The sequence below is a fragment of the Bos taurus genome, chromosome 5 (assembly GCF_002263795.3).
Source record: "Bos taurus isolate L1 Dominette 01449 registration number 42190680 breed Hereford chromosome 5, ARS-UCD2.0, whole genome shotgun sequence".
In the NCBI taxonomy this organism is placed as follows: domain Eukaryota; kingdom Metazoa; phylum Chordata; class Mammalia; order Artiodactyla; family Bovidae; genus Bos; species Bos taurus.
The window spans coordinates 108,837,335-108,851,319 of NC_037332.1; the positions used below are offsets into that span (position 1 = coordinate 108,837,335).

Sequence of the window (13,985 nt, forward strand, 5' to 3'; positions counted from 1 at the left end):
ATGCATTGCAGGAAAAGTTCTTTAAAGGGACTCCAGCACCACCTGCTCCATCTTCGCCCTCTTCTCTCCATGGAACGTGGCTGAGATGCTGAGGCCATCCATGCCGCAGGTAGGCAGGCCTGCAGGCCAGCAGGGTGGGCAGCAGAGTCCTTGAGATGCCTGCCCCGAATGCCGTGATGTTCAGACAGCATTGGAGATGCTGTGGTCAGGCTTCAGAGACAGGCAGCTGAAGAAAATCCTAAACAGCACAGCGTGGTACCTACAACAGCTCCTTCATGGCATCCACCATCTACAGATGGGAAGGAGCTGGAGAGGAGTGGGGATCACTGCGGGTGGGGCCCCTGCCCTCCCCCAAGGAACAGGAGGGAGAGAAGCCACGCCTGCCTGTGGGTCTGCAGTCCTGCCAAGCACCCAGCATGTGGGTGAGGGGACCCAAGAAGGCACCAGCATGGACAGTGCACAGAGCACGTCTTTTAGAAGACGTAGAGTAAGGAGTGATCATAGGTCACGGGTGATGGGGACCTCAGGGAAGATGATGCAGGACAGCGGGGAGAGCAATCTTGTTTTGTTTTGGTTTTGTTTTTGTTTGCTGTACCAGGAATTTGAGTTCCCCACCCAGGAATGGAAGCTGGAGCCCTACCCATTGGAGCAGCAGGGAAGACCCTGTTTTTACAGGAATTTGAGGGAGTCCCTCTGAGGGGGTCACATCCCCAGATCCTGAAAAACGGATGGAGCTTCGTGGATGTTGGAAGTAAGGGAATGGCGAGTGCAGAGGCCCGGAGGCAGGAGGGCCTGACTGCAGGGACCTGATAAGAGAGCTGGTCAAAGCTCCACCCTGACTGGGCCTGTGAGGGGCGTTAGAGCTGGAGGGGTCTGCAGGCGAGGGTGGGCTGCATGTGAGGAGGAGCTGCTGCTGCCTGGAGGTGGGGGGGGCCTCCTGCAGGGCCTGTGGACATGGTCCTGCTCAGGGACGGGGCACATGTCATTCGCCCTCCCCCTCGCCCCCTCCCAGGAGCAGCCCAGGGAAGAGTCTGAAGGAGGGAGGGAAAAAAAAAAAAAAAAGGAGGGAGGGAGCAGTGGGCTATGTCAGGGGCAGTAAGACGGGGACCAGGGCTGGCTGGGGGCGGGCACATGGTAAGTGGGGGCCACAATCCTGGAAGACAGGCACGGGATGACCGGGATGACTCCAAGAGCAGCCAGGAACATGAGACAGTTTCTAGAGTCACTGTAGGAAAGGCCCCTCTTTCTTTCCACATCAGGGAAGTGGTTAAGTCCGTGGTGAGGCCTGGGCCAGACTCAGTCCTGCACAGACGGGGCTCGAGGCCCAGACTGCAAAGGGCAGGGGTCCATGTTCTCACCAATGCCTCAGGTCACCCACTCCACTTGCCCACCATCCTTCCCCACGGGACTCTTTAGTGCATTCCAGACAGAGCATCACAAGACACAGCAAAATGAATATTTATTATTGTACAGTTATTTTCACTTAAAAAAAATAGGTCCAAAGTCTCTGGGAAGTAACTTAAAAGACCATACAAAACAGTGTCTAAGAATCACGGCCCAGGCTGGCAGCAGGCAGAGACCCGCACCGGGTGAGGACGCTGTCTGCAGGGGAGCGGCAGGGGGACAGCTGGCAGGCCCACCCCCATCCCTGGGCCCTAGAGAGCCCAGCCCTCCTTGCGGAGGACCAGCTGCACAGCCTCGTGCAAGTCGCTGACCACGTGGGCTGCCTGCAGGAGCTCGGGCCTGAAGCCAAAGTCCCGGTGTCCGTGGAATGGAGACCCCTCACTGCCCAGGGCGGGCACAGTGGGGCTGGGAGCCTGGGGACCGTACACACCCGTGCACACCAGGATGGAGGCGCAGCTCCGGGCCGCCCCCTCCTGCTGAGTCTGCAGGTGCTGGTGGAACAGGTTGGCCCCGTAGATGTCGGACATGGGGTTGTCGCTGGGGAGAGAGGACCCGGTTCAGTGTGGTGGCAGCGGGCAGGGTGCTGTCCACTCGGGGTGGAGGGGGCTGGGGCACGAGCACGGGGGAGGAGGGGGGCTCACCCCACAGCGTAGAGGCTCCGGATGGGGGCGGCCCAGCCCCTCCGCGCCGCCTGCCGCGCCAGCAAGCCCTCGGCGTACCGGTAGGTGAGGAGGCTGGGCTTGCCTGTGAGGCCCGAGTAGCACAGCTCCCGGCCTGTCAGCTTGCGGTAAATGGCCTCCAGGCATAGCAGGAAGGTCCCGTGGCCAAACCTGCCAGGGAGGTTTCAATTTTGACATCACTGAATGAACAGGTGACATCAAATTGGCTTTATCAACGACAAGTCGCCTCCTGCCATTTGGTCCTACATAACCCACTCCCTTCACCTAGCGTCAGCAAACCTGAACTCTAGGAAGAACGTTCCAGAAGACATGCCTGACCGCGAGCTGTGGAACCACACTTTAAAAAGCAATGAGAGCGAACACAGTGGCCTGTCCCCCTTGGGCGGCTGCGCAGCGGCTCGGGGTTGGCCCCGCACAGCTCATCTGGAGGCAGGTGGAGGAGACGTCACTTGTCCGCCTGTGGCCCCAGACAAGCCCAGAAGCGCCAGCAGCTGCCCTTCCAAGGAGGCCACCTGCGGGTCAGCAAAACCGTGCTCCATGCTGCGCGCAGCCCGGCCGGGCAGGGTGAGGGCCCTCCCCGGAGCCACGCGCCTCAAAATCCTCTTCCCTTCCCCGCGTCTTATGGGCAGAAGGACACCAAGGAGTGGGAGACCAGCACCTCGGGTGAAGGCAGGGAGGGAGGGGAGGGTGCGGACAACAGGGCCTGAGCACCGCTCGCGCTCCGAGGGCCGAAAGGAGTCGTCCTGCTGGACTCTGGCAGGCAAGCGGGGGTAACCCCCACCTGGATCCACCTTCCGTGCTCAGTAAGCGGCAGTGTTCCCTTACTACTCAGTATGTGAAGTGACCCTGAAGACCTCTCCCAGAGGCCAGGTTACCATGGCAACCCCGGGGCCTAGACGAAGGAGTCTGAGCTCAGAGCACCTGGATGGCTGAGGAGCCACCATCAGCTGGAGGCGGGGACCCAGGGCTGAGGCGGGGACCCAGTGTCCTCACCTGGGCATCTTGGCTTCGGCCATCCAGAGGAGGTCCGTGTTGCTGGCCAGGACAGGGAGGTGGGGGTAGGGGGCCGTCGCCAGACCCGTGCCAGGGTTCCCGTCGCTGAGAAGGACGTCCGTGATCAGCTGCAGGCTCGTCTCCCAGCGCACAGGCTCCCCCAGGAGGAGCACCCCTGCAGAGCACGGAGTTGTGAGCCAGGGCTCAGGGAGTCCCACCGTGCCTGGCCCCAGCCATTCCCCGGGGTGCACGGCCCTGGAGAGGGCACGGGTCCCAGGAGGCGGACAAAGCCGAGCCAGGAGGAGCTCCTGAGGGCTCCTTTGTGTCTCCACCGGGCCATCCCGAGGGTTAAAAGCAGAGGAGCAACAGCCCCTGCTGACCGACCCTTGCCCAGCACCTCAGCCACCCGGTCATGTCCCCCGAGCCCCAGGGCCAGTTGGCAACACGGTGGAGAGACAGGGTCACAGGGCTGACGCTGCCCACATCCCTCTGAGACTGTAGGCTAGTTCTCAGCATGTCTCAGCCTCAGCTTCCTCAACTACATAAGGACGACACTCACTGCTGTGCGGAGGATCAAACTGAGACCCGGCAGAGCACACAGACTGAGCTGCCCACAGGCTGCCAGCACCAGCTTCAAGACCAGGCACTGGCCAGTCTGCAGCCCGCTGGGCAGCATGCCCGGGGGAGCTGTCTTCACTGTCACAGGACTGACACTCGCAGTGAGGGCTGAGGGAGGGGCCGGGACGCGAGGGGCGCAGGACAGCCCCCCAGGTCTACTGACAGCTGCCACACAGGAGAACAACCTGCTTATCGTGAGCTGTGCCTAAATCTTAATTCCATTCCCCACAACATACTTTTTGGTAGTAGGGTTTTCATAAACATGATTTTTTCCAAAAATGCAACTATCATGTTAGTCATGGGAAGACTGCACTTCATTTCTTCAAAACTTTACCAATACTTATTCCCCAACTGGGAACAGCACATCACCAGTGATGACACTGCCCCTAACTCTGAGTCGCACTGAGGCACACCTACACACCCGTGATCACGCTGCGTTTGTCACGCCGAGGCACACCTACGCACCCGTGATCACGCTGCGTTTGTCACGCCGAGGCACACCTACGCACCCGTGATCACGCAGCGTTTGTCGCGCCGAGGCACACCTACGCACCCGTGATCACGCAGCGTTTGTCGCGCCGAGGCACACCTACGCACCCGTGATCACGCTGCGTTTGGCGCGCCGAGGCACACCTACGCACCCGTGATCACGCTGCGTTTGGCGCGCCGAGGCACACCTACGCACCCGTGATCACGCTGCGCTTGGCGCGCCGAGGCACACCTACGCACCCGTGATCACGCTGCGCTTGGCGCGCCGAGGCACACCTACGCACCCGTGATCACGCTGCGCTTGGCGCGCCGAGGCACACCTACGCACCCGTGAACACGCTGCGTTTGGCGCGCCGAGGCACACCTACGCACCCGTGATCACGCTGCGCTTGGCGCGCCGAGGCACACCTACGCACCCGTGAACACGCTGCGTTTGGCGCGCCGAGGCACACCTACGCACCCGTGAACACGCTGCGTTTGGCGCGCCGAGGCACACCTACGCACCCGTGAACACGCAGCGTTTGGCGCGCCGAGGCACACCTACGCACCCGTGAACACGCTGCGTTTGGCGCGCCGAGGCACACCTACGCACCCGTGAACACGCTGCGTTTGGCGCGCCGAGGCACACCTACGCACCCGTGAACACGCTGCGTTTGGCGCGCCGAGGCACACCTACGCACCCGTGAACACGCTGCGTTTGGCGCGCCGAGGCACACCTACGCACCCGTGATCACGCTGCGTTTGTCGCGCCGAGGCACACCTACGCACCCGTGATCACGCTGCGTTTGGCGCGCCGAGGCACACCTACGCACCCGTGAACACGCTGCGTTTGGCGCGCCGAGGCACACCTACGCACCCGTGATCACGCTGCGTTTGTCGCGCCGAGGCACACCTACGCACCCGTGATCACGCTGCGTTTGGCACGCCGAGGCACACCTACGCACCCGTGAACACGCTGCGTTTGGCACGCCGAAGCACACCTACGCACCCGTGAACACGCTGCGTTTGTCACACCGAAGCACACCTACGTTGCCTATGAACACACTGCGTTTATAGCTGTGACACTCCCGGGGATTCTACTTTTGCTATGATCATTTTGCTATCATTTTGCTACGATCATTTTGCTACTTAACTATGTTCTCTTGGGTAATTATCACATACTGAAATGCAGATTACCTTACTAAAAACTGTTTCTCTCTTCATACAATTCCGGCTTTAGAGTGAATTGACTTTTGTGTACAGTCGTGGTGGTGGTTTAGTCACTAAGTCGTGTCGGACTCTTGTGATCCCATGGACTGTAGCCCTGCCAGGCTCCTCTGTCCATGGGATTCTCCAGGCAAGAATACTGAAGTGGGTTGCCATTTCCTTCTCCATAACGTTTGTGTACAGGAAAGTTGTATTATCTATGAGATCACTTGGGATAGTAAGTGGGACCATACAATATTTCTGTTGCCCAGGCAAAACTGGGTTTAACAGGGCTGAGAAACACTGGGCCAGGTTACCTTAGGCACCTTTCCAGTTAGATTTTCTACCTTTACGGTTTTTCTGGAGTAACGAGGCAGGTGGCATGGGGAAGGAAAGATGAGCAGCAGCTAATGTCTCAGAGGTGGTGAATGGCAGATGGAGACCAGAGCCCAGCGTCCAGCACCCCACCCACACTGCCCGCATCACGCAGGGACCTCATTACCTTCAATCGCAGGGAAGTCACTCCTTGGAAGCAGCTGCAAGAGACCAAGAAGAGGCCGTCAATGCCATGGTCACCTGGTTTCCAAGGGGTGGGACGCGTGATGACAGAGGGATCCTCGGTGTGGTCGAGGCCGAGGAGAAGGTCCTCAGGGAGAGGGTGACAGCACCCAGCGGGGGCGCCACGTGTGAAGGTCAGCCAGGGGTCGGCTGCTCCACTGTCTTCTTGCAGCAAGGATGGGAGGTGAGAGTCTGGAATCAGGTGGCCGAGAACGAGATGAGCCCAGGAGGGACAGGAGCCTGGCGTCACTCTGGGGGCGGGGCCCCACTGACTGCAGTCTTGGGGCCCATTTCTTCCAGGAACAGCTGCCCAGGTCTTGGCTCTGCTAATGACCAGCTGAGACCTGGGCCGAGCACGTCCCTGGGGGCTGTCACTGCGCTGTCCTGAGAGCTGGGGCGACGCCTGGCTGAGGACACACTGCGCATGGCTCGGAGGCGGGGCAGGACAGGAGCCATGCAGACCAACAAAAGCAGGCCTGTCTGCTCTGTAACAACTGTGTCATCACGCTGCAGAGTGGGAGACACAGAGCTCACATGGGGAAGGAGGGCGAAGGGCCAGCAGGAGACAGCAGTCACCCTACAGGGTCAGCGACAGGCCCCATGACCACTGGCCAGGAAAGAAGGTTCAAGTATGAACCAAACCCAAAAGGAGCTGGGCACAGATGCTCAGAACTGCTTTCCCAGGAAGCTGTCCCACCAGGACAGCCCTCTGTAAGGGGCTCCAGGACCGCAGAGACGTGATCAACTCTACAAAGGCCAGGGTCCTCCCAGGCGACTCTGGAAGAGCTGGTAAAGCACAAAGCCGCCAGCTGGAAGGGACGAGAGGACTCTGGAAGGAGAGAGAACAGTCCTCACCCCGCGCATCTAGGGACTAAGTCCTTGGCCAGTCGTGTCCTGCGAGGAACCTGCTCTCTGGGGGCGGGGCTGCAGGGTCAGCGAGGGGGGCCCGAGCGTGTCCCGTTACCGTGGTCTTGGGCCGCCGCTGCAGATCCACCATGTCCAGCACAGGGAAGGCAGCCCGCAGCTCGTCCACTGTGACCAAGTGCTTGAAACCCAGTCTGCAGCAAGGTCAGGAAGCAAAGTGGCCAGGGCAAGGTGTAGGGGGAGATGCCTTTGAAAGTGAAGGAAGCACCCCTGACCCGATCAAGCCCGCCTCAACCCTGGACAGAGCGCATGAGGCCAGCACACGCCAGGAGACACTGTATGCAGGCAGGGGGACTGGTGATGGATCCCCCGAGCAGAGGCACGCAGGAAGCCCCATCCCCGAGCTCCAACTGGCCCAGAGCCCGGAGCACCAGCACTCTGAGGACAGCTGAGAGAAGACTCCTCGGTGACAGGGAGGCTGGCCAGAGCCTGGAGAAGCCAGGCCGGATGACATTTGGACGATGGACCGGCTTCAGTCCGGGGGACACACTGCAGCCTCACCCTCCAGCGCTCTCTGCTGTGGTCCTGTCCTAAGGCCTCTCTCGCCGCCTCCAGCAGGAGCCCTGATGAAGCAGCAGCCGTGTGCTGCTCTGGCCCCCAGGGCGCGGCTGCCCACAGCAGTGCTCAGCTCAGGTTTGCAGGAGCAGCAAGTGAACAGACTGCTTCAGAGCGGGGACTGACCCTTATGAGCACACTCCTGGGGGTGAGCACACGCTTGGGGGTGAGCTCCACACAGACGCGCACCGAGCACAGGGAGCTGTGGGGCCCAAACTGAACCACAGAACCGCCTGGGCTCTCGGGCTACAGTGAGTCAGACTCTCCAGGGAGCTGCCCAGTGGGCTGAAGGCGGTGAGCTGGCTTTCAGGAACCCCCGGACGCCAGGGCTGGACACCTGGGAGCTGCCCTCCCTCCTCCCGTGGGCACCGAGCAAGCCGGGCCCCAGTTCCCTCAGCCAGGCGAGGACAGCAGAGCTGGAAGCAGCAGCAGGATACGCTCGAGCGTTTTCCACCAGGGGCCCCTGCCCAGACACCAGCATCCGCCTGTCATGATGCTGCGAGAAGAGCTTCATGGGGCTGTGGGACAGGATCACCTGGTCAGGCTCCACCTGCAGGGTAGCCGAGAGAGGGAGAGCAGACGACACGCAGGTGAGGGCAGGCGAGGACAGCGTCAGGAGCAGTGGGGACACGGGGAGGAGAAACTGGCCCAGAGGGGGCCCAACTCTTCCGGAGCTACCCCAACATGGGTGAGGGGCCCGGACAGCAGAGCCAGCAGGAGCTGTGGCCACCACAGGCCCCACCCGCCCCGCTCCCCACACCCCGATCTCTCAGCCCTGCTGGAGAACCACAGAGTTCGTGCACGAGCTCAGTGTTCTTCGTCACTGCCTTTGCCTCTGACAGCTTTCAATTCTAAATAAAACCTGGCTTCTCAGTATCTATGCTAATGGTGACCTCAAACCCCCACTGTCTGGACACCAGGGGAGGAACCGGCCTTGTCCCCAAGCAGTGTCCCAGCCACTCGGCAATGGCTCTACTCTCTAGGTTTCATGAGGACTCTTTCCAAAACCCAGATCCACTGCCAACACACACCATGTGGATGCCAGGGAGGTGGGAGCTGCCGGCGGGCGAGAGACAAGAGCTCACGGAACTGTGCCATCCTACTCATGAGAAAAGAGAGCTGTCACCTCACCGTTCCCCTGACACATGGACACTTAGGAACACGTGACCCTGAGGCCCAGGAGGAAAGATGGAAATGGCCAAGTCCACAGTGCTCTTTTTCATAAAAGAGGACTCTGCCAATGGGGCTCTCCCCCTGAGTCTGGCCTCGAGCTTCAAGTTATTTTTCCAGCAGGTCTGGGAGGTTTACCCTGGCTCATCCACAATGTGCCCCACCCCGGGGAAAGGGCGCAGTCAGTGTTGGAGAGGGGGTTCCGTGGTGGGGGGAGGTCCTCACCTGGAAGCCGAGCTGGGCCGACAGCTCCTCAGCTTTACTGCACTGTGAGATGTTCCCAGCATTTGTGACGAAGACCACAGGCACCCGCAGCTGCCCCTGGGGGTCCAGCAGCCGGCGGAAGGCCTCCTGCGCGGCGGGGATGACCTGGTGGCCCCTCACCAGTACCCCATCAATGTCCAACAGCAACCCAAAAGTGGGTGGACTCTGCACGGAGAGGAGACGAGAGCGGCCCAAGTCAGGTAGAGAGGTAGCGGGGTGGGGAGGCGTTGGGGGAGGCCTCATCCCCACCCTCGGGCCAGCCCGGGCCGCGGATTCCAGAGGACAACTTGGGGTTCCTGGCCAGGCAGATCCATCTGCAATAGAGAATTAGGCCTTTTCAGGTATTTTTAAGCACAGACTACTTGGTTAAAGTTAGTTTTGCATAACTGATATAAAGGATTACTTTCATTTATTTATGGCTGTGCTGGGTCTTTGCTGCTGCAAGCGCTTTCTCTAGTTGCAGCTAGAAAGCTAGTTGTGTGTTTCTCTAGTTGTGATGCGTGGGCTTCTCACTGCAGTGGCTTCTCTTGTTGATGTGGTGGGTGGGCTCAGTAGCTGCAGCTCCCCGGCTCCAGAGCACAGGCTCAGCAGTCGTGGTGCACGGGTTTAGATGCTCCACAGGCTGTGGGATCTTCCCCGAGCAGGATCGAATCACTGTCTCCTGCGTTGGCAGGCAGATTCTTTACCACCGAGCCAGCAGGGAAGTCCCTAAAGGAAGTTTTTTAATTGGAAAATAGAGAAGTTCAGAAATAAGCCCAGGACGTAAACACGATGGATCAAGATTTGTTTTAATCGCTGTTTTCTAGTCTTCTGTGTGTTACGTGGCTGAGACTGCACCTTATACGTATGATTTGTGTCTTGTTCTTTTGCTTGACATGAAACATTTTAATCTGTTACAACAGCCTTCATAACCACCTTTTAAGTTTTACCGTAACAACACACATAACAACACACATAGAGCTTTTAAAAAACACTCAATCGCTACAGATGATATAGAGAAAAAATGTTGTTTCCTGCTTCCTCTTCCACCCAGGGCCAACCCCTCTTGGTATTTTCTGGAAACCCTTCCCGGATGGTGCTACTTTCTCATCTTTTCACCAACACACAAATGGCACTATGCTGTGCTTTTCTTCCCATCTTCTTTTCACTGGTCTCTCTTGGTTTTCTACTGGCATCAGTACATACAGCCTTACATCCTCCATGTTTCTGGCTACATAATATTCTGAGTGAATATTCCACTAATATAGGTTTCCCTTATCTCACTTAGGTTTTCCCATATTCTGCTGCTACAAATTACGTTATAAAGAACCTCCTCATGCTTACTGATTTTTCCATATTATGGACATTTCAAGCTAGATTCTTAAAAGCAAGAGTAGTAAGCCAAATGGGTACAGACATTTCAATGACAGAACACCTACTAACAAGATGTATCAGCTCACATGGACCCTGGAGCCCTTGCCAAAGAGGTTTTCACAATATCAAAGAGTTTGTTAAGAATCAAATGTCTTGTTAATTTCAAAGCTAAAAAAAAAATCTCCTCTCAATCTGCATTTCTTGGATTTACAAAGTTGAACACTATCCTCTTTTTAAAAATTCATCCCACCTTTTATTTTATGAACTATTAACATACAAGATGTTTTTAAATTGTCAGAAAAATCCAACCTAACCTGTTTGCCATTTTCCTTTTGTTTGCGTCAGCCAAGTCAAGCCACTCTCATCGCACACATATTGTGCTTATGTTCAGAATATCCTTATTTTCTTAGAAGTGCACAGAGAAGAATTTAGGGTTGAAATGACAAGAAATCAGGGATTCATTTCAAACTCTTAGAGCCACAAAATAGAAGAGGGTGGAGGGAGATAAGCAAAGCAAGTACAGCCAAATGTTAGTAACTGCTGATTCTGGAAAATGCGCCTATGCAGTTCATAATACTGTTCTTAGATTTCTTTTTTAACTACACAGTTAAAATACAAGACAGCTTGTTTGATGACGGCAAAAGCTGACCAAAGTTTCACTGCTCTTAGTGGCCATATTCTAAATAGTTACACCATTTGCTCTCTGAGACATAAGAATCCACAGACCCCACTACTGAGAACAAGAAGGTCTCAGGACAATTTAGCAATGACCGGACACTGCCTCATCTATTCCTGTGGGTGTGTAACCTCTACCTACAACCATCGGGTGTGTGCAGTCACAGAAACAGGCATCCAGCCACCGACTGAGTCAAGGCCCCTCCGTCATTAAGAGCAGGAGACGGGAGGATTGGGGTCTGGGGCTTCTCTATTCTTACTGCTCAGCTTCTCTGAAAACCTAAAACTGCTCTAAAAAATAACATCTATTAATTTTGAAGTGAAGTTTCCTAGAGCAAAGGCAACAGGATTAGATTTTTTTTCTTCTCATTCTTTTTTCTTTTCATTCTCTTCTGTATTTTTATTCTATATCACTTCATTTTTTTAAAATTAGTCCTGGGTATCAGGCTAGATTTTCTAATTAAAGTTCATATTTGTGGCAGTGCTAAAATGTGTGGATTTCTACTATACCTAAAATAAAGAAGGAACTGATATATAGCACAGGGAACTATACTTGATGTTCTGCCATAACCTATAATGGGAAAGACTCTGAAAAAACATACATATGTGTGTATATATGCATATATATAAGTACACACACACAACTAAACCACTTTGCTATATGCCTGAAATTAACACAATACTGTAAGTCAACTATACTTCAATTTTTAAAAGTGTGATTTTAAGATTAGTTTGAAATGAAGGGACAACTAAGATGCTCCTTTGTGTTTCTGCTTCTTATCTGGAACTGGTGGATGTGTTTTTCAACAGCAGCACAACCACCATTTGGGACACTGTCCACTCCAACTAGCTGCATCTCTGCAGTCCCTGTGACAGGTACTACATCACACAAAGTGCCCCTGGTAGCCTCTGTAAAAACAATACATGCTAAGGGCTAGCCCTGACGCCGACGTGCTGACTCTGCGAACCATGGACTGACTATATAGCCTGCCAGGCTCCTCTGTCCATGGGATTCTCCAGGCAAGAATACTGGAGTGGTTGGCCAGTTCCTTCTCCAGGGGATCTTCCTGACTCATGGATTGAACCCATGTCTCCTGCATTCCAGGCAGATTCTTTACCACTGAACCACTAGGCAAGCCCTGGATTCAACCAACTGCTGATGACAAACCTCACACACCAAGTGGGTTGGTAGGTCCGCGGATGCGGGGTCCAGCTGTGGGATTCAAGCACGCGAGGGTTTCGGTGTCCGCTGTGAACACCAAGGGGCGGCGGTAACTTGCCGTAAGTCACACGGGGAGTGCGTGGCCCGGGCAGGGCTGACCCCGAAAGGAGCGGCATCACTTCCCCTCCTCCTACTCTTGCCACCAGGAAAGTGGAGAAAGTCAGGACGCGGGGGGCTGGGGTCCTGCCTGGGGTCCCGAGTCCCCAGCCCCCAGGTCGCCCCCGCGAGCGACGGGGTCACGCGGCGCCCCCGGGGCTGTGCGCTTGGCACGACCGCAGGGGACGTGACGTCGGCACTCGCGGCCAAGGCGGGAGAGGTGGGAATGACATTCAGAGGTCGGGAACCCAGCTCCGAGTCCGGCACGGGAAGCCCCTCGGGCTCCCGCAGCCCACCCCGTATCCGCCGCCCTCACCTGCGTTCCGCCGCTCGCGAAACGCCTGCCCCGAAGCCACGCGGCCGTGCGCACCGCCCGCCGCCACAGCCCCGGCGCCCACCGCGCCGCCGCCTCGCCTAGCGCAGCCATGGGCCGCCGCCTGCGCGCTCCGCGCAGCCAATCAGAGGCCGGCGGCGCCCGAGGCACCACGGGAGTTGTAGTCTAGCCTCAGTGTCGGGGGCGTGGAGCTGGTGCGGGCCATCTCGGGAGCTGTAGTTCTGCCTGGGTCTCTGGGGACCGCGTCTGAGCTCGGACTTATTCATCAGATAATGGGAAGTTTATACCTCTTGACCGTCTCTCCCATTTCGCAACCCCACCCCGCCTCGGGCAATCACCAGTCTCTCTCTGGTTCTCTGGATCTGTGAGCTTGGTTATTCTGTTTCTTAGATTTCACATGTAAGTGAGCTCACACAGCATTTGGTTTTCGCTGATTTACATCACCGAGCTGATTTATTTTACCCTCAGGGTCCATCAACGTTGGAAGCCCTTACCTCGTGGGTCTCCCACTCTGCAGGGCTGTAGCCCATTTGGAACAGGAGCTCACAACCCTGCCACTCTCCCCCGGGGTTCCGGCCCCCTTAACCCTCTACTCTAGGCAGCTTTGTTCTATTTGGCCTTGTGTAAGTTATTGGGGTAAAGAAGGGTGGGTTTTTCTGGAAGAGCTCTGGGACCCCAGATACAGCTCCCAACATCACAGGATGGTTCGGGCGAGGGGGTCGGAAGAGGCCATTCCAGGAGCTCTTAGACCCAGACTGAACAAGGTGCTGATCCCCTCGGCCTCCAACTCCCCTCTGAGCAGTGTTGCAGAGTCTACAGAAAATTATGTCTGGTTTCTTAATTTTCCCTTCAAAATGTTGTCCATATACTTTCTTTTTTCCATTTCTACTTCTAACCTGCATGGACCCTCTAGCTTTGACATGTTAAGGAAGACGCTGCTTCCCCCAAAGCACAGGTGACTGTGCACGTCCTCTAACCTACGGAGGTGGTGGAGGTGCTGTCTATAAGCCCAGGAACTTGCCCTCAGGGCTTCTGTCACCTGGCTCTTTATTCATTCATTCATTGCATAAATTAGCTACTTATTATATCACAAGAGTTTTGGCGTTTTGAGTTTTTTTGTCTTATTTTTTTGGCCTGGCCAGACCTTGCAGCTTGAAGGATCTTAGCTCCTCCGCTACCAGGGATTGAACCTGCACCCACAGCAGTGAAAGCATGGAGTCCTGACCACTGGACAGGCGGGGAAGTTCCAAGAGTTTAGCCTAACGTGTATTTGAAAAGAGAAGAGGGCATGGCAACCCACTCCAGTATTCTTGCCTGGAGAATCCCATGGACAAAGGAGCTTGGCAGGCTACAGTCCATGGAATCGAAGAGTCGGACACGACTGAGCAACTATCACACACACACACACTTGAAAGAAAAGAACCCAGGTGTCAGCTAGAGGACCTTGTTTATTAAGCTCTGGTGT

The 13,985-nt window shown here is 56.2% G+C and overlaps 1 protein-coding gene across 6 annotated transcripts; it reads right to left on the reverse strand.

Annotated features, from left to right (window-relative positions):
* Nucleotides 1-1,442: 1,442 nt before the first annotated feature.
* Nucleotides 1,443-12,627, reverse strand: HDHD5 (haloacid dehalogenase like hydrolase domain containing 5). 6 transcript variants are annotated; one of them, XM_059886348.1, is made up of 9 exons: nt 12,503-12,627; nt 9,244-9,548; nt 8,802-9,005; nt 7,844-7,956; nt 6,892-6,985; nt 5,872-5,905; nt 3,078-3,252; nt 2,046-2,234; nt 1,443-1,941 (listed from the first exon to the last, which is right to left on the reverse strand). In XM_059886348.1, exons 2-9 carry the CDS (start codon nt 9,247-9,249, stop codon nt 1,656-1,658), a joined length of 1,101 nt encoding a protein of 366 aa, XP_059742331.1. In that variant the 5' UTR covers nt 9,250-9,548; nt 12,503-12,627; the 3' UTR covers nt 1,443-1,655.
* Nucleotides 12,628-13,985: the final 1,358 nt, after the last annotated feature.